Here is a 25,621-nt window from a genome sequence, read left to right as displayed (position 1 = left end):
ATATTTGATGCTGCTACTGGCTATAGATGCTGTTTTTAAAAATGTTTAATGTCATTATTGTTTTAATTGTTTTAATCATTTTGTTATTAACTGAATAATGTATGCCAGTGGTCCCCAACCTTTTTATCACCAGGGACCACTCACCGGGGACCACTCAATGCCTTTAACTGAGGCCCGGTGTGTGTGTGGGGGGGTAGTTTACTCCTCTACTCTCAACCACTGCCCTAACGCTCTCTGATCGCTATGGTAATGTTTAGACACCCCTTCAAAATAAGATACAGACACGCCACAACAATGAAGTGTGTTGTAAAGGGCTTGGGGGGGGGGGAGAAGGCGTCCTTTGGGGCCCACCTCCAATTAGTCGAAGGACCACATGTGGTCCGCAGCCCACAGGTTGGGGATTGCTAATGTATGCCACACTGAGCTGGTTCCTGGGTGGGTGGTATAGAAATTGAAAATTAATAATAATAATAATTAATTACTTTAGCTCAGTGGTCCACAGTTTTTGATTCAAAACTCTTTAAATGTTTGTTTGTTTTTTCCAGTGGGGGAAAAGCAAATGGGCTTGCCTCTGTCTTCTCCCATCCCCTGCCCTGTGATTTTCATCTTTGTTTTTGGGTGGTGACATTGGGAATTCTGTTCTAATGTACAGTGTATGTTTTATTTTTAGGAATCAAAGTTACAAACGAGCACTGAATGAGTCGCCTACTGCCCAGCCTACAAAAGATGAAGACATTTCATGCTTTAGTCAGAAAAATACATCTCTTCCTGTAAACAAAACTCTGTCTCCTTCTGGTCCCGCCAGGGTATGCAAAAATCAAGGGCATCTTCATCTGTTCTTTTGTGTACAGAACCAGAGACTAAGAACATGCATTTTCTCTTGACAGATCACACGACCTTTCAAAAACTTCTTTCAGACAATGCAAAAAACCCAGCTGTTCAGACCCCCTGGGTCTCCAGGGCCCAGCAGTGTTATGAAAAGTTTTGTAAAACATAGCACACCTGCCACAAAACCTGATACCACCAGGGTAAGGAGAAAAGAATCTATTCTCCATCTTCCCCACCCCCCACTTATATCAAACACTTTAAGTTTTCAAAAATGTCTACAAATCCAAGACAGGAGGTGAAGCTCAGTAGCAGATTGTATACTGTTGTCCTATAATTACGTCCCAGACATGCTATTAGCTTTGGGAGAGGGAGGGTTCTTTCTTACCACCCCACTTCATGCCAGTAGAAACTGTCTCATTGATCTCTTATTAGGGAAACTGCATACAAAGGATGTATGTGCGTCCCCCTTATTCCCTGGCACTGTAGCCCAAATTAAATCGGGATATTTCTCTCACACTGTTATGAGGTCTTTTTAATGTCAGGAGATCCAGTCATGAGTCTGCCATGTACAGCTAGTTTGGCTTCATATGTGCCACAGCTATACTATTTTACATCTGAAATGCAGTCCAAGGTTAATGTTTAATTGGGAGAGAGTTGGAAAAGTTTAATGTTGAACATCCATGCCTTCCTTGAATGGCATACAGGCATCTAGCCAGGCTTCTTTGTCTTGCTTCTCCCATTTATTTACACTGATGTGGACAGAGAAAAAACTAGATAATCTGGTATCATGTTGAAACCTACCATGTTTGACCTCACTGAGCTATAAATCACTGCTGTTTTTAATCACTCTTATCAGCTGGTTAGTCAGCAAGACTTTAGATTTCGCATCCAGTGACTGAGTATTTCCTTTCCTTTCATGCTCATCCTGAAAAGGGAGAATTCGTTGTAAGTAACTATCTTCTATCCATACAGTTAATTGTTTAGAGACACTTAACTACTCTGAATTCACTTTTCCGGGTAATTTTTTGTTTGTTTGTGGGTTAGACCTGGATCTGGTGTCTCACCTGCACGACCATTTCCCCATCCTTTCTCTTTCCAGAAAGGATAGACAGTTGGTTCAATTGGAACTAATCTAAACTTTCCGTACATTCCAGGAAAAAGAACGACAACGACTGGAGAGTCTGCGGAAAAAACAAGAAGCTGAGCAACAGAGAAAACAGAAGGTAGAGGAAGAAAAAAGACGAAGGTTGGAAGAGATAAAACTGTGAGTAGATGTTCTGCAGTCACTGAGATTTAGATTACCAAGAAAATTTGCCTGCATCATAGCCCTTAGATGTAACGTACATTACACCTGTATATAGCAATGCAGTCGCTCCTGGTACTACAGGGGTCATGCGGATACAGCAGAATGAAGTGCAGTGTAGAAATATGTATGTTCATGGTAGCAGTGGTAAAAGTTTATTCTGGCTATATTAACTGAGGTTTCGGTACATCCCACAGAAAGCGCGAAGAGCGGTTAAGAAAGGCACTGCAAGCTCGAGAACGAGTGGAGCAGATGGAAGGGGAAAAAAGGAAACGAATGGAACTGAAATTTTCTCAGCTTGAGGAGAGGAGTGAGAAGGTAGGTTATGGTCCCATGGTCTTTTCTAGCCCAGCAGCAAAATTTTTCATGAGAGTGGATATAATATGTAAACTAAGATTCCTGTAAGTATGGTATGCAGTTGATCACTCCAACATTTAGCACACCCATGTTTATACAAAGGCTTCAGACTCTTTCTCCACCCCCACCCTGCAGAACTGTGGCTTTTTGTATAATTGTAACTCATTAATGTAATCCTTTCATGTTCCTGATCAGCATTTACTTTGTTCAGTAACCGTTTTAGGAGCACCTTCTGTCTTCTTCCACGCCCACCTTGTAGTTTTCCAAGAAGCTTAGCTGTCATCCTCTGCATTGCCTCTTCCCCACCCACCATTCCGATTCATCCTGTCTGAAATCAAGGAGGGGTTGGATGAGGAAGAAGAAATTAAAATGAACCAAAAAGGGCCACAAGAGGAACATTTTCTCTTCCTCTGCAGTTGTACTGGTCTAAATGACTGCAAATAAAGTGTTTGTTTGTTTGTCTTCTTCAGTATTTCCCAGGAGGGCCTAAAAACTGGGGGTGATAGGAGTATCTAGAAAAGTTGAGGCTATGAGCACCAGTTTCCCATCCTAATGACTTCTTGAATTCTACCAGATTCAGCATGCAAGTTTGTCAACCTTTAAAAAATCATTTTCTATTGGTAATGGTAGGCCAGCCTATGTCTAAAAAATTCTCACCAGCAATATTATTGTTAGTTTGAATACCTTGGGACTTGGTTCTCTAAAATCCTGTACATTTTGAAATACTGAAATAAACATTATTGACACATAGAGAATATGATCACTTTGGTGCTGAGTTTGTTTTTATGAAGAATGACTTTCTGGGACAGGGGCAAGCTATAAAATTCTAAAGGGCTTTTCTCACAGATACGAGAAGAGAAAATAACAGAGGAAAAGACAAAGAAAAATGTTTCCATGAAGAAATTGTGGGATGCAGAAACTCGAAAACAGAAAGCGCTGCAGATGGTAAAACTCTGCGTTCAGCTTCATATATCTGCAGAATAAAATAGAATGATCTATATACAAGGGAAGAAAAGGATCAGAATTCTGAGTGACTTGGCTTGGAATCCTGAAACTGCTTCAGCTGCTTGGAAAATTGTGGAAGTCAATAGGACTCCTCGTAAATAAGAAGTTTCATTGGAATGCTTGCTGACTTAGTTATTCATTTAATCAATAAGACTACAAAAATGCTTAAAAGGGCTCAGATATACAAATGTAATGATTAAGTAATAAATAAATATGTAATATATAATCTTTTAAAGTGGTTTATTTAAATCTCATTTTCTTATATCCGTGGCCTTCCCACAATAGGTGGCATCGTCTCAGACGTAACATGGCCTTTGCCACTGTGGTTATTACTTTCTCTATGTAGAGAACAACTAAGGAAGGGTGTGAATCCAGGGAACCCTCCTTATCTTACTGTACCTGATAAATGAAGTTGTGAAGGAACAGAGTGAACAGATCGTTTCTGGAAACTTTGTGCCCTTTTACAGAAGGCTCATAATTACAACTAAGTTCTTGTTAATCATTTAAGGGGAAAATGCACAAAATTTGGATACAGCAATCCATTTTTTGCATGCAGTTACTGTTTTGAATGCATAATTAGTCATCTTACAGTAGCTTCACAAAGTATAGTTGTTATAACACCATATGCATGCATATACACCTGAAAAAAACTGGCAATAACTACTTCTTACATATGCAATCAGATACAGGAGAATGTGGTGTGCAAAAAAAAACAAAAACCCAGACACAGCCTTTTTTGGGGTTCATGTATATTGAATGTAAAAATATCAATATTCCTGATATTTCTGAATCTCAATACCAGTATAATATCCAGTAAACATTCCAGCATGCCAGTTGTTTTTAACACAATGATATTCTGGGGGCCATTTTAGTCAATGGTTCCCATAGAGTATAATAGAGAAAATATCTGGGAGTATTTGGGTCTAGAGGGGCTATTTATTGACGTAGGCACCAAATTTGCAGCATAGCTACTAGTATCTCACCTAAATTCCCCCCCCCCCCCAAGTTTGAAAAAGATTGGACTTTGGGATACAATTCTATGGGCTTCCAAAGATGGTGACCCCATAGCAGTCCCAAAAAATCCCTATTATTTTTCAGGCTCGGCCATTTTGGATAGCTGAAAAAAAAATTGCTTAGATTAGCTGAATGCACACAGAATTGACTTGTCATCAAAGGCAAACGCTGAGTGGCTGCAGTCCAGTCTTTCCATCGTATGTAAGGAACATGTTGACTTTTCTCCCTCACCGTTTCCAATTTCAGGAAGAAGAGCAAAAGTTTCAAGAACAGCCAGAGAAATGGAAGACAGTTGGGGAAATAAAGAAGATGCTAGAGCACAATAATGCAAAACAAGCAAATGAAAAGTATGCTATTTCTTCCTAATACAAAAGGATGGTGAGCCTGAAACATTTAAATGCACTGCAAGGAGGCTAAAATCTAGGGAAATATGGGAGCTTTGTCATAATGGTTTCATATATGTATATGCAGTGGTATAATTATATATTGTATATTACAGATTCCCCTGACAAAAGCCTATTGGTAAATTGCATAGGGAATTAAAAGAAAAAAACAGACTAATAAAATACTTCTTTACCTAATTTTGCACCATTGGCCTCCACTTTACTTTTTATCTCCTGTGACAGGTACGGCCCTTTCCCCCACTTTAACAACTAAATCTCAAAAATCATAGGAATTTTTTGGTTTAGGTTTCCTTTCTGTAATCATTCCTTTGGGAAGCACATAATTCTTGATATTTGGAAGAGTGGCTTATGAGTGTTCTTTGGCCCCCACTTTCCCCTTTTAGGCACCACGGGCAACAAGACAAAGAGAGATGGGTAAAACAGCTGGATCTGGCAGTGGTTACTGAAGAGGAAGAAAATCAGAAGGTGTGGTAAGGAACAGGGAAAAAAAAGAAAACACCAGGTAGATCTGGGCTGGCTCTAGGTTTTCGGGTGCCTTGGCCATAATGATGTGCCCTCCTCCCCCTAAATGTTAGTGAATCAAGCCCAAGGAATGTGTGAATGCTTTTTCTCTGCCCTTCATTTAAGCCAGTGCTTCTCAGCTTGGGGGTCGGGAGTCGGGACCCCTTTAGGCGCCCAAGGCAGGGCAAGCTGCTTGGCCAGGGGTGTGCCATCCACACAACAGCCCTGTGGAGCATTCGTCTGTCTGGAGCAGCGGAAAAGAGCGAGATCGTCATGGTGGGACAAGAGGCAGAACTTGTCTCATACCATCCAGAGTTCTACTTGTCTCATCCAAAGTATTTTGAGGAGGTGGTTTTGACCCATAGGTTAAATTTCAAGGACAGTTGTATTCCTGCCGTACCAAATCATCATAGATATACGCTCTAAGTACAAAGTCAAGCAGCTAATCACTGTAGCTTACTATTAATTGCTGGTAGGACAAAGTTGGAGTTCAGTGGAATCTTTAATACCAATGAAATTGTATTCAAGGTGTAAGCTTAGCTTAAAGAATATAGACTTCCTCAGACACAATGAAATGGGAATTACAAGTCCACATATATAGGCAGAGGGTGAGCCACAAATTAATAATCATAATAAAGATGTTTAATAGGATTCAAAGGCCTTTGTAGGAATAAAAAGCTAAGTTTATCATTTTTTTGGGTTCAACTCCAGGAGACATCATGAAGGAAATATGTCAAGATTGGAGACTAATGGACAGATGCATCCCCAATTGTGGAACACCCAAGAGTAATTAACTGAGACCTTGCAGCTAGGCTTGCCATCTGTCTTCCTCCCAAGCATGGAGACATCCCCAGAAATGACTGGCCATGCTGAGTTATGTTTCCTATCCTCAGACCAGAGAATTAAATTCCAGTCTCCCATTCTAAATTATATTACATTCTATTATTCACTACATTACAATCTACAAGAAATCTTATTGGAACCAAAGTACTCTCTGGATGAAGTCAAGAAGCATTAACAAAAGCAAATTGATACCCAGAGAGAACCTGGTGCAAGACAAGCCTAAAAGTGACAATAATAGAAAAGCGCCTTAGTTCTTAACACAAAACAGTTCAGTGCATCATTAGCGGCTTACAAACTCTACTGTAGCGATCCCCAACCTGTGGGCCGTTGACCGCATGTGGTCCTTTGACTAATTGGAGGTGGGCCCCGAAGGACGCCTTCTTCCCCCCCCCCCCCCGGCCCTTTACTTCATCCCCCCCAGCCCTTTACAGCACACTTCATTGTTGTGGCGTGTCTGTATCTTATTTTGAAGGGATGTTTAAACATTACAATAGCGATCAGAGAGCGTTAGGGCAGTGGTTGAGAGTAGAGGAGTGAACTGCCCTCCCACCGGGCCTCAGTAAAAGGCATTGAGTGGTCCCCGGCGTTGAGTGGTCCCCGGTGATAAAAAGGTTGGGGACCACTGCTCTACTGAATGGCAGTTCTCTTTCACAAGTACTGGGGGCAAACCTTTCTTGCTTACCCATACCGTTTCCACAGCAGGAATTATCCCCGCTCCTTACTGGCCATCCGGTAGCGGACAAATTTCCGGTTCCACATGATGTCAGCAGTGAGTCAGGCCCTTCCCAGATGTGGCCCAAATCAGGCCCTCTGTTGCCCTGCAGCAAGGGAATGCAAATATATCCTCGGGCGGCAATGGGGCTGTGGGGAGGGAAGAGTTGGGCTATCCAGGCCCTGTTCTTCCCCTGGCTATGGTGTCCTGGAATGGACAAAAATGCCCCAGATGGCTCTGTGGCACTGTGCAATATCAGCAAGCTGCCTGGGGCAGTTTTTGGGTTTAGGTCCCCATGCAAAACTGTGTTCATAAACAAATTTTAATGAGGCCCCACCCTGTGGTGGAACCTCGCCGCCCTGGCTGCCCGTACAAGGGTACAACCCTGGGATGGGCACCATGCAGCTGCCAAAATGCTCCCCCATGCGGGGGCACAGAGAACCGGAGCAACCTGCCCCAGCTGAAAAAGCAAGCAGCAGCCTGGCGCACCGGACTCTGTGTGGTAAACATCTCACAGTGCCCCACTCTCAAAACACCCACAAAATTATAACACCTCTATTGAACATGGACACTGGTATAAGAGCTTGCAATAAGCCCAGATACCAACTTTGCTGCCATGTACATGCAGATAATACAATAACTGGACCTAACTGCATCAACTACATCGTCTCAGGCTTATTCACATGTTCATCTTCTAACATTGCATACGCCATTAAATACCCATTAAATACCCAAAGCAACATAGGACAAACGGGCCCTATACCAAAAGATAAATGGATGCAAATCTGACATCATGATTCACAAGACTTAGAAACCTGTAGGAGAACATTTCAGCCTTCTAGGACATTCAAAGGGTGCCCTCAGAGTAGGTGTTTTATTTGGAATAATTAAATTGAATAGTAGATTGTAATATAATTTAGAATGGAAGATTAGAATTTAATTCTTTGGTCCGAGGACAGGGGGCATAACTCAGCATGACCAGTCACTTCTGGGGATTCCTCCATGCTTGGGTGGGAGATAGATGGAGCCTACTGGCAAGGTCTCAGTTAATTACTCTTGGGTATTGCACAATTGGGGATGCATCTGTCCATTAGTCTCCAGTCTTGACAAATTTATTTCCTTCAGGATGTTTTTCCCCTAGAGTTGAACCCAAGCCAATTATCCTTATCCACGGTTCCTCTATATATTGAAATGCTCCTGTGGGAGGCAACTGGAAACTGCTTTGAAACACCGGAGGCCTGCTGGGTGACTGCGGCCCATTCCCAGTTCTCTCAGACCTCTCTCAGCCCTACATCCTTCACAGGTTGTCTATTGTGGAGAGATGAAGGGAAACGGTGTTTGTAAACTGCTTTGAGACTCCTTTTGGTAGTAAACAGCAGGGTACAAAAATTCAGCTCTTCTTCTAAGGGGCAACAGTGAAAGAAGAATGTGGGCACATAAGAATAAAAATATGGAGACAGAAGGAGCAGGGCAGACACCTGTGTACTGTGACTACCCTGTGTGGATTAGGGCAGGGGGACATTTTGGTGTCTGGCCTAATTCACACAAGAAGGGAAATGAGGTTGAACACAGAACTGGGAGGAATTGATTGACATGTAATCTCCCCCTAAGAAGAATCTCCAGTCTGATTTTCCCTTCACATATCTGAAGACAAGACTTTGGAAAGCTCATCTGTAACCATTATGTAATAATTCCCAAAGGTCAGTCCTCTTCCAAACTCAATGAACACTCCAAACTACAGGTTTTTAATACCCATCTCTCCACACCCACGCCCTCATTTGTCACCATGCCACCACAACCCCCCCCCCCACACACACACACACAACATACATATTCAACCTCATGCCCTTACAGACTGGGCAACCTTTACTCTTCCCAATACCGAGCTCTCTCTATCTTAATCATTCTCTTCCTTTCTACCTCCCTCTCTCTTTGCTATTCTTCCCCCCCCCCCCGCCCCGCTAGTGCCTGTTGTATTGGCTACAACGGGCTTTAATTCTAGTAACCTTATAAACTTAGCTTGTTTTTTCTGTAATGCCTTTGAATCTGTTAAACATCTTCATCATGATGTATAGTACTTTATGGCTCAACCTCTGCCTATATATGTGGGTTTGTAATTCCATCTCCTTGTGTCTGAGAAAGTGTGCTGTGGACATACATGAAAGCTTACACTTTAATAAAATTTTGTTGGTCTTAAAGGTGCCATAGGACTCAAACTTTGTTCTACTGTTTCAGACCAACATGGCTCCCTACCTGGATCTACTAATTGTCTGCTTTGGGTTATACTGGTTGGAAGGGGTTGGAGCACTCCTTAAAGCCCTATTTTGATGAAAAACTTAGGTTTGGAGATCCTCTGTATTTTGCAATTTTTAGTCATTGGCTGCTGTTTTTGAGTAAAAAAAGATTATGCTGCTAAGAACATGACAAAATTGATGAATTGCACGGAATAGAATGAGCAGCTAAAAGCCTGATCTTGCTGTACCAGGAGGAAAAGAGTCCTACCAATCTAGAGCTGTTGCCTCAGGAAGAGAAAACCAAGCATGTTGAATTGATTCCTGCTGCCAGTAAATGGCTGAATATAACTGCTCAGGTGAGTGCTGTTTTACAGTCTTCTCCAGTGAGATGAAAACTTAGCTACATGTTTGAGGATTTATGTTTATGCATTCCCACGGTGAATAGCAAAGTGGCTCCAGTGTTGAAGGTGGGGTTTCCATCACTTGATGCACCTTTGGCAACAGATCTCAAGAGGGCACAGTGATGTGATAGATAAAGCTTGATGAGTTAAGAGGAGAAAGTAGGGTGCATCCGTATGGTGCCACAGTACAGGAAGCATATGGGGAAGTGGGGTGATGGTAGCGTTATGAAGTGGTTATAGTGTTTAACTAGGAGCTGGCTCCATTATGCTATAAACCTAATTGGGTGGCCTCTAGCCAGTCACTATCTTTCAGCCTAATATATTACACAGAGTTGTTAGGAGGCTAGGATGAGGGTGCGGAGAACTTTCTGTGCTGCCTTGAGCTCTTTGGTATCCCAGTCTTTCCCCAGCCTAATTAGTTTCTTGTCTTGCCATATTATTAGTTGGCAAGTCAGCATGAGAAGTTACACAACTGAGTGAGCAGTAAGCATGCTGAATGCATGCACCTGTCATGCACAAGCAAGTGTGGCTAGGCTTATGGGATGTACCATCTAATTCTATCAAGGCTGCCTTGCAGACTGAAGCCAGTTCAGAAGTGACACCTCGGTACAGGTAGGCATCACTTACTTAGCACACAGTACTGGCAGGCATCACTTACTTAAAAGCACACATACCCATTCAGGGTGCTTTTACAGAGGCATTAATATTCATAGGTCCCTCTATCTTATTCCTGAGACCACATGTCCCTTCTGCTTCTCACTTCCCTCTTCCCCACTATTTTCTCTTTGCCTTTCCTGAAAACCCCCATAGCCTCTCCCATTTTTCTGCTTCCTTTTTTCCTTCTAAGGATGCCAGCCTCCAGGGTGGAGCATAGAGGTTTCCTGGAATTACAAGAGATCTCCCAACTATAGAGATCAGTTCCCAATTAGGATTGCCAGCTCCAGTCACCAGATTTAAGTATCCCAATGATCTGACCAACTTCATTATTACTATAGAGATATGAACTGCAAACAGGGCAGAATTCATGAAATTACCCCACTGTAGTTTATTGTGCCCCACTGCCGTGTTCATGAGACTCACAGGAATAGCACAGAGCATGATCTGTAAGTCTGTAGTCTGAGGGGGTGTTGGGCGAAATTGCCTTACTCCCAGGAAAAGTGACTTTGATAGCAAAAAATCAGCCATTGAATATGAAGCACAGTTCTAGTTTTAAACATAATGAACTTTTAATTAAAATATTAAATGTTTTTATGACTTCATAGAAATTCAAGAGACAGACAATGATAAGGAAAAACAGATTTCAGGAAGGACCCTGTCCATATGCATTTTTAATACACTGGGTGATTCTATATCTTTTTAATGAACATTTAATGTGGAGAAAGGTTCAACTGTGGAGAAAGGTTCAAGATGGACCTTTAAAGCCTATTCCATAGCTGAGATGGTAAGGAAATGGTATTTCTCCATTACTATTGTATCTACCCAATGTAGATGTAGAATTTTTCCAGGTAGTCGGGGGCCTATTCACCAGTGGCCATAGGAGTAGTAGATGCTGTACTGTTTGCCGTGATCATTTTGCTTGATACTTCAAGAAGAAGAGTTGGTTCTTATATGCTGCTTTTCTCTACCCGAAGGAGTCTCAAAGCGGTTTACAGTCACCTTCCCTTTCCTCTCCCCACAAAAGACACCCTGTGAGGTAAGTGAGGCTGAGAGAGACCTGATACCACTGCTCGGTCAGAACAGCTTTATCAGTGCTGTGGCGAGCCCAAGGTCACCCAGCTGGCTGCATGTGGGGAAGTGCAGAATCAAACCTGGCATGCCTGATTAGAAGTCCACACTCCTAACTGCTACACCAAACTGGCTCTCAATTGTGGATAAAATCTCCATTCCAACTTTTTACTGTACTTTAGCAGTGATGGTATTGAATGGCCCTAGGTGCTGATTTGTCTGGTTGCATAGGATACCTTCCAGCTTTTGTACTCGGAGGATGAGGGGTTTCCTGAATGAAATAGATTGTTTGCATCAATTGCAGTCTGTTTTGGTTGTCGTTGGATGACATACATCAGAAGTGGTCAGGAGGAGTGTAGCCCTGTTAATTGTCCTAGACCACTCAGCGGTTTTTGATACCATTGATCTTGGTATCCTTCTGGACCTCTTTTTGGAGTGGTAAGTCAGAGGTACTGTTCTGAGGTGGTTTTATTTCTACTTTTCCACTTGGTCTGCTGGGTCCCACATAATTCTGTCTTCTATGCTTTTCAATATCTGGAGATCTGGGGTGAGTTGTCATTATACTTGGATGACACTCATTCTTATCTTACTCTGCCAACAGATCCCAGGGAAGTAGAAAGAGTTGTCTGAAGGTAGTTTGGAATAGATTAGGGTATCATACCTGCACCCTCCATTCTGCTGCCAGAGGGCGCTTCAGAGGCAGAGGATCTCAGAGAGGCACCAAGAGACCCAGTTGCTACAGACCAGAAGCTGACTCATCTCCTGGAGGATGAACAACCTGGTACCAGCCAGGTTGAGACCCAACCCTACTATGTGAAACCCCATGACAAGATGCCCACCTGAAGATTTACCAGAGGAGCAGCACTGGAGGCCCCAGGCCAAGACCATAGCAAGCCCTGAACGGCAATGTTGACAAAGGAGATCTACCTTGACAGCTGTCAGAAGGTCAGTACGCCTGTCAGGTCGCTGTCAAGGTAGATGGGGTCTAGCTGTACCTCCTTCCTCCAATGAAGGTTAGATACAGCTACTCCACCCTACTCTGTGTATTTCAGGAAGACCTTGCCTCAAAGTCCTTCATGGGTACAAGGCATACATTCCCTGCCTATCTTCACAATGAGCTTGTTGTTCTGGTTTGCTATGGCAAAGTTCTTCCTGACTGACTCCTGGTTCTTGACTTTAGCCTGACTCTTGACTACACTTCTGGATCCAGACCCTTGGCTTTCAGCTCCTGACTACACGCCTGGCCCTAGACCTATGGCTTGGCTTCTCACTTTGTCCCTGGGTTCTGACCATGGTTTGGCTTTGACTGTTTATCTGGATCTTGACCCCAGCTCAGCATGACTCCACTCCCTACCCTGCTTGCTGTGTGAACTGTCTCTCTGGCTTTTGCACTCCTGCCTTGGCACAACAAACCGGCTGAGTAGGTGCAGCCCAGCAGGGCAGCACGTAGGGCTAACAGACTGAAAATCCTGTTAAAACATAGTTGCTACAGGTATTGGAAGATTTGACCCAGGAAATGGTCCCCCAGAACCTCTCCCCACCAGATATGCTCACTTGAGACATCATAAGACAGTCTTCAGTCCAGCCAATCCATTAAGAAATAGCTTTTGTCAAATGGGTATATGGTTAACAGTTTTAAACATTTGTAATGCTTATGCAAGTTAGTTTAATTTCTGGAGTACTGTATCTTGTATTATAATGTGAACTTATGAATGTATGCTGTGAACCACCCTGACCTGCAAGGGAGGGCAGTATAAAATGGAATAAATAATAAATATTTTGTTCTGGATGGAGATGCACTCCCTCTTAAGGAGCAGGTTCTTAGCTTTGGAGTGGCTTTAGATGCAGGCCTCCTATTGACTGAACAGGTAGTAAATATAGCAGTGCATTCTTTATGGAGCTGCTCCTTGGCAACTTTTCCAGAAACTATAGTTATTTCAGAATGCTGCCACCAGAATGTTGACTGGAATTGTCAAGTTCAATTTTCCTTCAACAGCTGGTTGTTCAATGGTCAATAGTCAAGCTCACCTCTCCCTTCCTATCTATTTTTCAGAGTTTGTGGTTTTTGTTATGTTGTATGTAAGGATGGGCATGAACTAGCTCATGAAGGTAACTTTGTGACAAATTTTGGGCAGTATGTGGCTTGCAAACTAAAGTTCACAAACTGAAGAGTTGGGGTGAACTTCTGTGAGTTTTAAGGCAGTTTATGGCAGTTCATGAAGGGCAGAAATTAGGAGTTTAAATGGTTTAGAGGCATTTGAGCCCCTACTATTTGCTCCCTGCACTTTTTGCAGGGAGCAAAAAGCAAGGGGATGAAATTGCTTGGAAACATTCAAACCCCTGCTTTCTGCTCCCCAAGAAAGCATTAGGGAGCAAAAGCACGGGTCACAAATCACTTGGAACCAGTTTGGTTCACAAACCAACCTCCTTGTTTGTATCAGTTCATGGTTTGGCCACAAAAGATGTGGTTCATGCCCATCCTTAGTTATATGTTACTGATGACAGGCTTCAGAATAATGTCTGCAAATGTCATAGGCACTAGTGATTATTGAGGTACATAACATCAGAGATTTGAGGTTCTTTTTATAGGAAACTATAGAGTAAGTTTAGATTTTGGAGCTAAGAACATAAGAACCCTACTGGATCAGACCAGTGGACTGATGTACACTGCTTTGTCAAAAGAACTATAATTAGCTCTCTGCTTAGCATATATTAAGCTTTTCTTTCATTTAATACAGAAATTTCCTATCAACGCTTCCAACCATGTGAACCCCGAGGACCTGAAAGATCCCAAGTACCTCAAAATCAACCCTAATGACTATGGAATGGATTTGAATAGTGACGACTCTACTGATGATGAAAGCCAGCCCCGCAAACCAATCCCTTCTTGGGCCACTGGTATGTGCAAATCTTTCATGGCTGAAAATTTCCTCCATGCTAAACTGGGCAGGGATTCTGAGATTCTTAAGGGGGGCATTATCTGGGCATGGAATTGGGGTCACTGTGGGTGGGCAGATAATTGTGAGATTCTTGTATTGTGCCAGGGGTTGACCCTGGAGGTCTCTCCCAACTCCATGATTCTAAATGGATACCACTGAAATTTAAAGAAGATTCTACTAATGGTTCTGAAAATTCCTCTTGAGTTTCTTATTGCATTAGTGGGATTTGTTTGAACATATGTCTTGAACTTCTTTATGATACTTCAATGCCAATTGGTGACTCTGGTATTGTATAGTACCATATGAACTTACTGTAAGCTGTTCACTTTTATTGTTTTCTTTAAAAGTGAATTAAAATTATTTGTCTTGGAGTCTAAGTTTTTATGTGTCTGTAGTCATCTGGGGTGCTGAGACCATGGGCATAACTAGAACCAGGAAGATACTTGAGTAAAAAAAAGTTAATGTGGAAATAAAATCTCTCCAATTTAGGAAATCTATATTAAACTACAATCTCTTCTACAGGCTACCTCTTTCTTTGAGACTCCTTCAAGTAGAGAAAAGTGGCATATAAGAACTAATTCTTCTTTGTTTTGTTTGCCATTTGGCAAACTTGCTTTCATTTGATAATCATAACTGGAGGCTGATAACTAAAGCTAGAATAGGATGAACAAAGCCATTCCTAGATTTATTAAATTGGCTTCAGCGAGCAACCATTTCAATTAGACAAACTGTGAGCTGATATCACATTTGTTCTTCCATAGAAATACTTTAATTTTAGTGAGAGTTTGCTTCTCAGTGTAATACAATTTCTTCCTCAGGTCTTCAGCTTAATGAAGCTGTCACATACCAATACTACAACCCTCCAGATATTGATACATTTTTTGGACAAATCCTGAGCCCTAAACTAGAAGATATCTTCTACAAGAGCAAACCAAGATATTTCAAGCGCACCAGTTCTGCTGTCTGGCAGTCACCACCTTTACCAGGTACCAAAACAGCATTGCGTACATCTAGTAGCATGAAAAAATAGTGAAGCTGGGAAGGACCTCCTATTTGTCACTGTGGTTTGTCTAAGACATCTGTAAACCTTTTAATATTTTCTCTTTTGTATTCCATGCAATAAAGATTTAAATTCTGAAACTCTTACTTTTTAAAATAAATGAGGTTGTGTGTGTGTTGAATCTTCTATGATTTGAAAAACTATATGGCTAGAAAAAATGTTCTATCTGAAATATTTCTTGATGTACTTCATCCCTTATTGACCTGGTGTGAACAAATAGGCCTAATTTCGATCTTTTTCCTCACATGGAAGTTCAGATACTTCTGTAGAGATTGAGAAAGCAGTGGAGGGAATATAAACTGTCAGCAGGTAGCCTAACTGAGCAAGTAAACAAATTAGTATGAATACTATGAATTTGGCATGTCAGGAGATGTACATTATACTGTAAAAGGCTTCTCAAATGCCAGGTTCCTCTTTGTAACTTAATACTCATTTCTAATTAAGCTTTCTATTAAATGTTTAACTTTGTTTACCTAAACAGGGATTTATAGCTGATGTGGCTATAGACAAGAGATAGCAACCATAGTCAGTTTTTTTAAGCTGGGGAAAAAGTTTTCACTCTAAAATAAGGAAGTATAGCAAGGCTAGCATTGCTTTACCTAATTTGCAATGACCTTGGACCTAGTGGTGCAGAGAAGTTGAAAGCCTAGATAAACCCAGGTACTTTTTAAAATTATATTTTAATTATTTTAATAATAGAAATTGTGAAAGTTTCAGAAAGTACAGAAAAGTAGAAGTTTTACATATATTATGAGGCCTCTGCTATAACATGGTGTTCAAATAAATCCACCAATGTATTTTGTGCATAATAGGTATCATAAACTTAGGTATTTTGATAGGTATCAGCTGCTTAGCAATGAGAGGGGGGAATTGTTGTTCAGGGTATGTAAAGTAGCCTTTCTGAATATGCATTTCTTCAGTCTCTTTTCTTCTTGTTTTAAATTCTGCATTTGTTCGTTTTCTTTTGATGAAGTCCAGCTGGGTTTTCTTTATCTGCTTGGGATTTTCGATGTAGCCTTACAGGGAGTCAGTAACCATACTAGGTTCCTTTCCAGCTTAACTTCCCTCATCATTTGTTCAAGGATCATTGAAATTGGAAGGGGTTGCCTGGTATATCTGCAAAGAGAAAGAGGAGGACAAGCCAGAATCAGTTTGTTCAAGGGTTCATCTAAGGGAGGTCAGGGGAACGAGGACAAGAAAGTAGGGAGGAAAGGACCATCTAATTAAACAAAGCTTTTGCTATGCCACGTGAAATTAAACTATGTTAATCTCTTTGTGGATATTTTATTTGTTTATTTTTGGGGATCCGGAGCCCTAAGGGGGAATGAAATGAGTAGGGCGAGCAGAGGAACAGTAGCTAAAGGGTTTTTAGTCTTATATTCTCCATTATTGGGTTGGCTCAAAGTCTGTTGAGTCTCCACACTTTTACAGTGCTTTAACATAGGTGTTTTCCCTTATGTCACAGAAAGCATTTCCAGTGTTGTACAGAATATTCTGGAGATTCTCTGTTTAATAAGCTTGTCAGTTTTGCCATTGAGACAGGATCCTCCAACTAGTTCCTCCAAACCTCTGTTTCTGACAGCAGCGGTTGCCTCCACCTCTGTGCCACTACTAATCTAGCCACTGCTGTTGCATAAAAAAGGGTTCTAGTAAGTGTTCTGGCATCTTCAAAGGTAGAAAGCATAGGAGCATAAATTTGGTATGCATTGGAAATCAATATTCCATAATGTTTTGTATGTGAGTATGGATTTTGACCCCATATTTTTGAATCACAGGACCTTCGCGTATGGTAGAAGGACCTGATTGCCTTTTTGCACCTCTAGCACTTGCCATCTGTTTTTTGGGGGAAAATTCTTCTTATAGTCTTCGGTACATTATAGACTGTAATGTATCACCTATAGAACATCTTATACCAACCCTCTCTTAGTTGTTGACATTGGTTAGTTTTGTTTTTCGACCATAATTGCTCCCACTCTTCAAATTGAATTTTCTGCCTGAAGTTCTGCATCCATTTATCTGTGCAGTTCCTCATTTGCTCGTCCTCTGTATCCAGTTTCAGTATGCCTTTATATATCAAACTCAGAAGATGTGGTTTATTTGCTTTGACTTGTATTTCAAATTCAGTGTGGATTCATAGCTGTTTGCCTGGTTGACCCAATTCCTCCTTCATTTTTGAAAACAGCTGCCTGTGTTAGCTAAGTTTTTATATTCTTTGACCAATTGTGCGTGTTCGAGGCCTCCCTCTGAGGTTACCAGGTCTTGATATCTCACTATACCTAGCCTGTGGTGTTCTGCTTTTTCCATTTTGGCCTCAACTGGTGATTTGAGTAGAGAGGCACCGGGCCTGAACTAGGGTTTGGTGCTTCGGCGGCCGTTCGCAGGCGTCAGTGTGCTGGCAGGCACACACAGGTAGGTACAGAGCTCTAGCTGCTTCAGGTGTGAACAGCTGCTTCGGACGCTGAAGCACCCAACCCTAACCTGAACCTTTCTTGATATCGCCTCCAAATTTTGACTAGCAGTCTTCTTACAAGATGCGCGTCTCTTGTTGTCCTTTCCTTTCCCTGGGGCTGTAGCAGAACTTTGACCTTTTGGTGGGAGCATTGAGGCAGTTTACATTTAAAAAGAGGATCTTGAACTTAGCCATAGAGTTGATCTAGAAGTCTGGTTTCCCGTTTAGCTTACCTTCCGGTGTTGCTGTATTTTAATCGTCGTTGGGGTCCTGGGAAAATTTGTCATAGTATTTTAGTTTCTTGGATGGTACGTATGGTTTTCCTTCCTTTCGGTAGTACTACCTCTAGTGCAAAGTGCATCTTCCAATAATATTGAATTTCCTTTTGTATTTTTGTCTTAAGAAATGGAAATCTGCTCTTCTCTGGAGGGTATTTGATGGTAGATCCTGGATGACTGCTGTTTCTTTACTTTGCACTTGGTAGGGATCCGACCTGTTCTTTAGGACCACGTGTCTTATACGTTTGTTATCAAAGGTCACTAAATTATCAAGATTGAGCCGTGGAGGGGGGCAGAACTCATGAAAATCACAGTGCATGTGTAAGTGCTAGTGCCCATTGTATTCCTGGGTGCAACGGGCTTTGCCTCCAGTTTACTAATGTTAACTTTGCCATGTAAATTGAAAATGTATCCTGCATATGGATATTATTTAATGCCTGAATCATCTCACAAGTCTACAAAAGCTATCTGCTTTTACCTCAGTGCTCTGGTCTCCCCCACATCAATCATTTAGCAAAACCTATCTGATGACCTCATGGTTTGCTGAACTCCACATCAATTGTTTAGTACCACAAGGACCTCCAAGGCTCATGTAGCTTCTAGTTACTTTTACATCCAGGTGGCAAATGTTGGGTCTGGACAGATTAAACACCCTTCTTTTGCTACTTCTGGTGGACAGTGCATCTCTTGTTTTCAAATTGACTAGGAATAAATTTTGGTAAATGGTTAGAATTGATTGTCTTATTTCTCTCCACAATCGTCACCCTACACACACAATTCCCCTTTGAGTTTCAGTCTAGACCTCTCAGTCCAGGGAGTTAATCATATTTCAGTATGCTCACTTGACCCTCTTACAGCACTGACTAAACAACTTTGGCAAATGTCGTGCTTGTTTTAGTATTTCTGTGGGCCAAACCAAATGTGTGATAGTTCAAATGAGGCCTCTTGCTTGCTGCCATTTTCTTGATCTGAAACCCCCCTGAACAGCTGCTCTTTGCCTATTAGCATAAATTGTTCCAGCTATTCCCTGTGGCTGCTTCAGGTAAGAAAAAAGGCATTGGGAAAGACTTGGGTACTCTCCTAGCATTACAGTTCCACTTGAGCTCTTGGAACCCTCAGTACACCTCTGGTTTGACCAAAAGTTGTTACTTAAACATGGATGAAGTTTTCTTATGTTTTCCCCTAAGCCACATGAGCCCAAATTGAAACAGGCCGGTGCAGAATCAAGAATTAAAAATCACTGAGTGCTCCAGAAATGAAACTGCCAGTGTACTTATCCTTCAGTTTACATGCATCTCTTTCTCAAGGATCGCAGAGACATGTTCTATTTAATTTGTCTATCACTGTTGTAGCCACTCTGTCAGACAGGCTCTGTTTAAGGGAGCTGTGACAAACGTGAAAACAGTTTTTATTCCTTCTCTTGAAACTGCTGAGAGAAGATATGCAAAGAATCTCCTATAGCAGTGGCTCCTGCTATCTCTCATTTGACAAATGATCTAGAAGAAGAAGAGTTGGTTCTTATATGCCGCTTTTCCCTACCCGAAGGAGGCTCAAAGCGGCTTACAGTCGCCTTCCCATTCCTCCCCCCACAACAGACACCCTGTGGGGTGGGTGAGGCTGAGAGAGCCTTGATATCACTGCTCGGTCAGAACAGTTTTATCAGTGCCGTGGCGAGCCCAAGGTCACCCGGCTGGTTGCATGTGGGGGAGCGCAGAATCGAACCTGGCATGCCAGATTACAAGTCCGCACTCCTAACCACTACACCAAACTGGCTCTATTCTCCAACGCAAACAGTCCTTACTTTTCTTCACCTCATTAGATCGGCCCAGGTTGTCTTGCCTTTGAGTCTATGGAAGGCATCTATTCAGAAACATTTGTTTTTGCTGCAGAAGGATGTTTAGGGCCCCACCATTTTGAGACTGACCAGAGCACACACTGGAAGCTATTTTATGGGTATGCACAGATTCAATAGGATTGGGATCCCATGCCTCATAGAATTACCTCCAGAACATAATGTTCTCATGGTCACAGTCTTTGTCATGATCCTACAGTGTATTGAAAGGGGGGTGGGTGGGTCTGACACAACAGAATATGGGGAGGCAGCTGATGTTGACGCATCCACTGAGTAGTTGCTTGTTTGCGCTAATGATTTTCTTTGAGACTGGGATATGGTCTTTTCAGCCAGTAGTGGCTTGCTAAGCAGTGCTGATGGAGTATGCAACCACTGCCCTGCAAGGATTCTGTATTCCAGTGCCAATTATGTAGCTTTAGCATTGCTTCTGTGTGCATATTGTTTCAGCATTAATGTTTACCTACTGTAGAGACTGAACAAGATGCTGATTCATTCAAAATGCAGTGAATGAATAAAGCTTAACTAAAATCAATGAAACATATGGACATGTTAAACAATGGCTATGAAGAGCCAAATGAAGTGGCACATCTACTGCAAAGTTATATCAGAACTTGGTGGGTGAACATGTGTCTAGTGTATGCCTATCATATCCCTTCAGCATAAGCCAATGTGAATGTTTTCCCCCTTAGGCTACATCTGAAAAAGAAGTTGGGTCTATAGCGTTAAAAAAATAATTTCAAATTGTGTTCCTAGGCAAGCTGCTTTTTCTTTGAAGTATATTCCTGAATGAGAAAATCACTAATGGCAGACAAACATACCAGAAATCTATCACTAATTTCCCGCTCCAGTGCACAGCTAGAAGGAAGCATTCAGTATACCGAGTGGGCACTTAATGGAAAGAGATAATAGGGAGGTCTGAGAGGCCTGCCAGGCCACTTGGGCCTGTATACACTGTGACCAGCCTCCAAAATATGTAGAAGTAAGATTCACAGGATTTTCTCAGCAGCAACATAATGTGGGGAAAGTTTACCGAGTATAACAAGGCCAGAGGCAATGAAGCAGATGATTATTGCTTTAGTTTTAAATTGTTTTATATGGTGCTGTACAAATAGGTGGAGCAATTTTTTTTCCAAATGGCAAGACTAGATCCATTTGTGGGTCATGAGGCTGAATATGCAGCAAAGGTGGTGTTAGATGATAATGCAGCTTGAGCAACCTGATAAGAGTTCTGGTTCCATAAACACTTTTTGGAAGAAGAGGGGGAGAGGAGGCTGCTTTAAAAAATAAACCACTATTGACAATCAGCACTGCATGTCTCTATCCTACCTGACATTGAACCTAGCAGCAAAATGTAAGTGGCTTGTATAAAGTTTGAACAACTGAACTGGATTCAGAGGACAATTTTATATTTGTAGTTACCTAAATAATGAACACTGCTACACCTTCTCTCCCCCTCCTTTTGTTTTCCTCATTGTCAAACCACTAGGGACAATCCTGAATGTTAAAATAAAACTGGTCCAGAGTGAATAGCCAGCGTGTAAAACCTGTGTCTGGCAAAGTAGTCTCAAGCCCACAGTCACTCACTGACTAAATCTTTGAAAGGATGACAGTTGGTTTTGCATTAACATCTGGAGCTTGTGGAATTCAGAGATGGCCCAATGAATCACTGGTCTTCCTAACACCAGCAAGATTCCAGCCATGCTGTGGGGGTCTAGTGTGGGAAATGATAGTGTTTTCCACAGTAACTATACACTATAAAAATTCAATGCTACCAGTATAGGGAAAGAGCAGCACCTCTTAATGTTTGCTCTACCGAAGCTGAATTGTCCTTTGTTGCTATTGCTGCTGTTTTCCTGCATATTTTGTAGCTCTGATCCCTCCAGTGGTTTGTGGTCCCTTAAATCACTATATTACCTAAAAAATCAACGGAGTCGTTTTCCTTCATTGTATAACATGAGTAGCCTGTGTTCCTAGAAGTGGAAACATTCAGACTATTCAGAGTGTGACCAGATTTTTAAATTTTGATTAAAAATATTGGTGTGGGTGTCTTTTTAAAATGCAAGTCGAGGAGAGACATAAAACTCATTTGAAATGAGGTTTAGTAGGAGGCCCCATCTGCTGTTCTTCTTTTCCTCTAGAGCTATTGGTTGTCAGCTAATTTACAAACAAAAAGCTCCAGATATTTTCTTCAAACAGATAAGTGTTTCAGTGAAGAGCAAGTCCAATTTTCCAGCATGTCAACTTCACTGTTTACGTTTGGTGTTTGCATAGTATCTGTTTCACTGGCTATAAGGAGTGGAAATTCTCCATAATGGTAATTCAGTGGAGGTACATTTCCCCTTAATATGAGTTCTTGGATTATTCTGGAATTGAAGAACAACCGATTTCACTGTGCCATTCTGAAGCTATGCCTTGTGGAACATATGATTACCCAATGTACAGGAAGTCTGTAACTCCCCCCCCCCCCAGAAGTGGATTTACCTTTCTTATCCATGTGATACCTGCTAAGTTGTTGCCCTGTTTTCTTCCTTTACCTCTGCCCTGCTTAGATTAAATGGTCAGCCATTATGTTAACTCTGGAGCTGTTAAGTTTGAGTCCACTGGCACCTTTAAGATCAACAAAGTTTTATTCAAGATATAGGCATTTGTGAGCATGCATGCTTTATTAGATACAACAAAACAGAATATCCTCAATTATTACATATAGGTAGAGAGTAGGTGGGGGTTTGATTGACAGGAAGGGCAAGCTAGAGTCAAGATGCATAAGAAATGGGGTGATAATAGCTGAGATTGGATTAGCAAGATCTGTGTATAACCATGAATAAGCATACAGTAATAAGATTTGAACATTTTTAAAGTAGACGGAATGGCTGGGAGCCAGTTGTTTCTGATGTTGCTTAGTGGGTGGTTAGTAAAGACTATGGCATTGCCACTAACTGACCAAAGCATGTGTAGGCAGAGAAAGCTCATGTTTGTCTGTGAGCCTGCTGTGGGCAGTAGGGAAAAAGGCACAGGGTTTTGAGCCAGGAATGCAGGAGCATTTTGAAAACCTACATTGAAATTATGATGCTTAAAGATTTTATGCAAACTATACTGTAGAACAATATAAGGTGACCAAAACAGAAATCCAGAAAAACACTGAATCACAGATAATATATAATACTAGTAAAAAAGCCCATTGTATGTCAAATACAATGGGCTCTAGGAGGGGGGGGAGAGCGAGGGCCTGGCGAGGGCAGGGAGAGTAAAGGTAGCTTACCGGAGAGAGGGAGGGCGCTCCCGGGCGGCGTCCATCTTCTCGTGGGGGCTCCGTTTTTGTGTGTGTTGAAGGCGCCGCGTCAAGGCACCGGGCAGGGAGCCCCCGGGTGGCGGCGATCTTCTTGTGTTGGTCTTTCGGGGGGTATCTTCTTGGGCGGCTGATGTTCTTGGGCAGCGGCCTGACGTGTCGGAGGTGCTTTGCGCCTCCGTCGCGTCAGGCCACCAGCAAGGAAGCAACTGCGAGCCGCGTGGCTCGCGGCTCGCAATTGCTTTCTTGAGCAGCGGCTTGATGCGGCGAGAGGCGCTTCGCGCCTCTCACCGCGTCAAGCCGCTGGGCAGGGAGCCCCCAGCAGCCGCGCTCCACGCGACTGCCGGGGGCTCCCTTGGGCGGCGGCCTGACGCGGCGAGAGGCGCTTTGCGCCTCTCACCGCGTCAGGCCAGGAGCAACTGCGAGCTGCGCTGCGCGCGGCTCACAGTTGCTGGGGCTGGGAATCAGAGGGACCAATCGGCAGGCGCTTTGCGCCTGCCGATTGGTCCCTCCGATTGTCTGTCGTGAGGAAGGGTCCAATCCGGACACTTCCTCATCACGGACACATCCCGCCTCGGCAGCCCTTAACAAATTATTTAGTCCGTGGCGCCACGGGCGGTTTAAAGATATGCCACAGTGATCCATGTGACGGTCACCTCTAGACTGGACTTCTGTAACTCGCTCTACGCAGGTCTGCCCTTAGCCGGAAACTACAGCTGGTCCAAAATGCAGCAGCCAGGATCCTCACAACAACACCGTGGAGGTCCCACATCCGGCCCATTCTCCACCAGCTGCAGTGGTTGCCAGTTGAATTCTGGATCAGACTAAAGGTTCTGGTAATTACCTTCAAGGCCATACGCAGTCAGGGCCCAGTGTACCTGAGGGACCGCCTCCCTGCTTATGCCCCTAAAAGAGCCCTACGCTCCTCCGCCACCAACCGGCTAATGGTCCCTGGCCCTAAAGAAGCCCGCCTGGCCTTGACCAGGGCCAGAGCCTTCTCTGTTGTGGCCCCCACCTGGTGGAATGAGCTCCGGGAAGAGATCAGGGCCGTGACGGAGCTCAAACAGTTCCGCAGGGCCTGCAAAAGGGAGCTCTTCCACCAGGCATTTGGTTGAGACCAGGCACAACCAACAGCGAATGAAGGGCCCCTGCTCCCCTCCCTCCCAGAACTCCACCAGAGTGCTCTGGACCTGTTTGTACAGTTTACTGTATCATTTTTTATACTGTTTATTGTTACAACTACCTGTTATTAATATTGTATGGTTATTCATGTGTTATTGATTGTTTTATGTATCGTTCATAAGTTCCATGTAAACTGCCCTGAGCCTCCGGGGAGGGCGGTATATAAATCAAATAAATAAATAATGATAGTACTTATGTTTAACTTGGAAATTACACTACATTCCTAAAGTTAGCTTGTGAGCTGCTTTGGAGAGAAAACTAAGCTCCATAGCAGAAACTGTAGGGAACATGCCAGTGTTACTCGACACAGAAGATGAATAATGGTCAGCCCCATAACACTAGGGTCCCCATCAGCTGAATCATCTGGTGTGAGAAAGACAAAGAAGTGTAAGGACTGGATAAATGCTCAGGTCACACTCAAATACGTAGTTCATGCCATGTGCAGAGTCCTTAAGCCCACTTGGGTCTCTTGGCTGTTTCCAAGTAGCACTCCAAAAAGATTAGAGATGGATGCTATTCGCAGTGCAGTACCAACCACTTGCTGAGCCCACCATGCAAACTTTTTCTCAGAAAGATGGTCTGCCAACCACCTTTGCTTGGGAGTAAACTACATATTGAGCTATTATGCTTTATTAACCATCATCATCATTATCCATATATCTAATAGTGGCATGTGGTCCTACAAATATCAGGGGCTTCTTAGGTTTGCAAAAAATCTGGAATAAAAAATAAAGTATTAGTGTGTGTGTTTATATCCCTGCTAAATACATTTGTATTTTCTGTGCATGTGCAGACAACGCACTTACCAAAAGAGGAGGTAGGGGCTCCAGCCCAGCCCAGTGGTAGACACCAGCAGCCATTCTGGACCCAGCCTCAGCATTGAAGGATGCTGGCAGGTGCTCTGGACCTGGCTGTGGCTAAGGAGGACACTGGCAGCAAGACCAATGGTAGGTGATGAGGCTTGGAGTGATGGGGGGATATGGGATTCCCCGCCCCTGTGCATTTTATGAGCCAACAAGAAGGGAATTGGGCAGGGACACAGGAGTCCAGGCTTCACCAGAGCCTGCAATGAAAGATTTGGGCAAAGGGTGTGGGTACCCTCACTGTGCCCTCCCCCCGAACCTCAATCAAGCCTACTTTCCAACTAAACTATAAGGCGGGAATTAGGCAGAGAGGTGTGGGAGTCCTCACCCACACCAAATCAGCAAACCCCCTGCCAACCACTGAACCGGCAATCAAGGGGATGGG

The 25,621-nt window shown here is 42.8% G+C and overlaps 1 protein-coding gene and 1 long non-coding RNA gene across 9 annotated transcripts in view; one reads left to right on the top strand and one right to left on the bottom strand.

Annotated features, from left to right (window-relative positions):
• LOC143829796 (inner centromere protein-like) overlaps positions 1-15,406 on the top strand; it is a 30,343-nt gene extending 14,937 nt beyond the window's left edge. For 6 of the 8 annotated variants that reach the window (XM_077321214.1, XM_077321211.1, XM_077321213.1 and 3 more), the window contains exons 9-19: positions 671-806; positions 888-1,028; positions 1,762-1,773; positions 1,983-2,092; positions 2,329-2,449; positions 3,335-3,433; positions 4,754-4,854; positions 5,295-5,376; positions 9,453-9,557; positions 14,066-14,225; positions 15,085-15,406. In XM_077321214.1, coding sequence (XP_077177329.1) covers positions 671-806; positions 888-1,028; positions 1,762-1,773; positions 1,983-2,092; positions 2,329-2,449; positions 3,335-3,433; positions 4,754-4,854; positions 5,295-5,376; positions 9,453-9,557; positions 14,066-14,225; positions 15,085-15,296 — 1,279 coding nt within the window. In that variant the 3' untranslated portion in view covers positions 15,297-15,406. Of the gene's footprint in view, positions 1-670; positions 807-887; positions 1,029-1,761; positions 1,774-1,982; positions 2,093-2,328; positions 2,450-3,334; positions 3,434-4,753; positions 4,855-5,294; positions 5,377-9,452; positions 9,558-11,928; positions 12,229-14,065; positions 14,226-15,084 lie in introns of those variants that run through there. The other 2 variants (XM_077321216.1, XM_077321217.1) reach the window with 2 other exon arrangements.
• A 593-nt stretch (positions 15,407-15,999) lies between these two features.
• LOC143829798 (uncharacterized) lies at positions 16,000-23,764 on the bottom strand. Its single transcript, XR_013228237.1, has 2 exons — positions 22,387-23,764; positions 16,000-16,442 (listed from the first exon to the last, which is right to left on the bottom strand). It is a non-coding gene; the product is annotated as an uncharacterized LOC143829798 (long non-coding RNA).
• Between the last annotated feature and the right edge of the window lie 1,857 nt (positions 23,765-25,621).

This window comes from Paroedura picta, chromosome 2, assembly GCF_049243985.1.
Source record: "Paroedura picta isolate Pp20150507F chromosome 2, Ppicta_v3.0, whole genome shotgun sequence".
In the NCBI taxonomy this organism is placed as follows: Eukaryota; Metazoa; Chordata; class Lepidosauria; order Squamata; family Gekkonidae; genus Paroedura; species Paroedura picta.
This window is presented reverse-complemented; position numbering and strand designations above follow the sequence as displayed.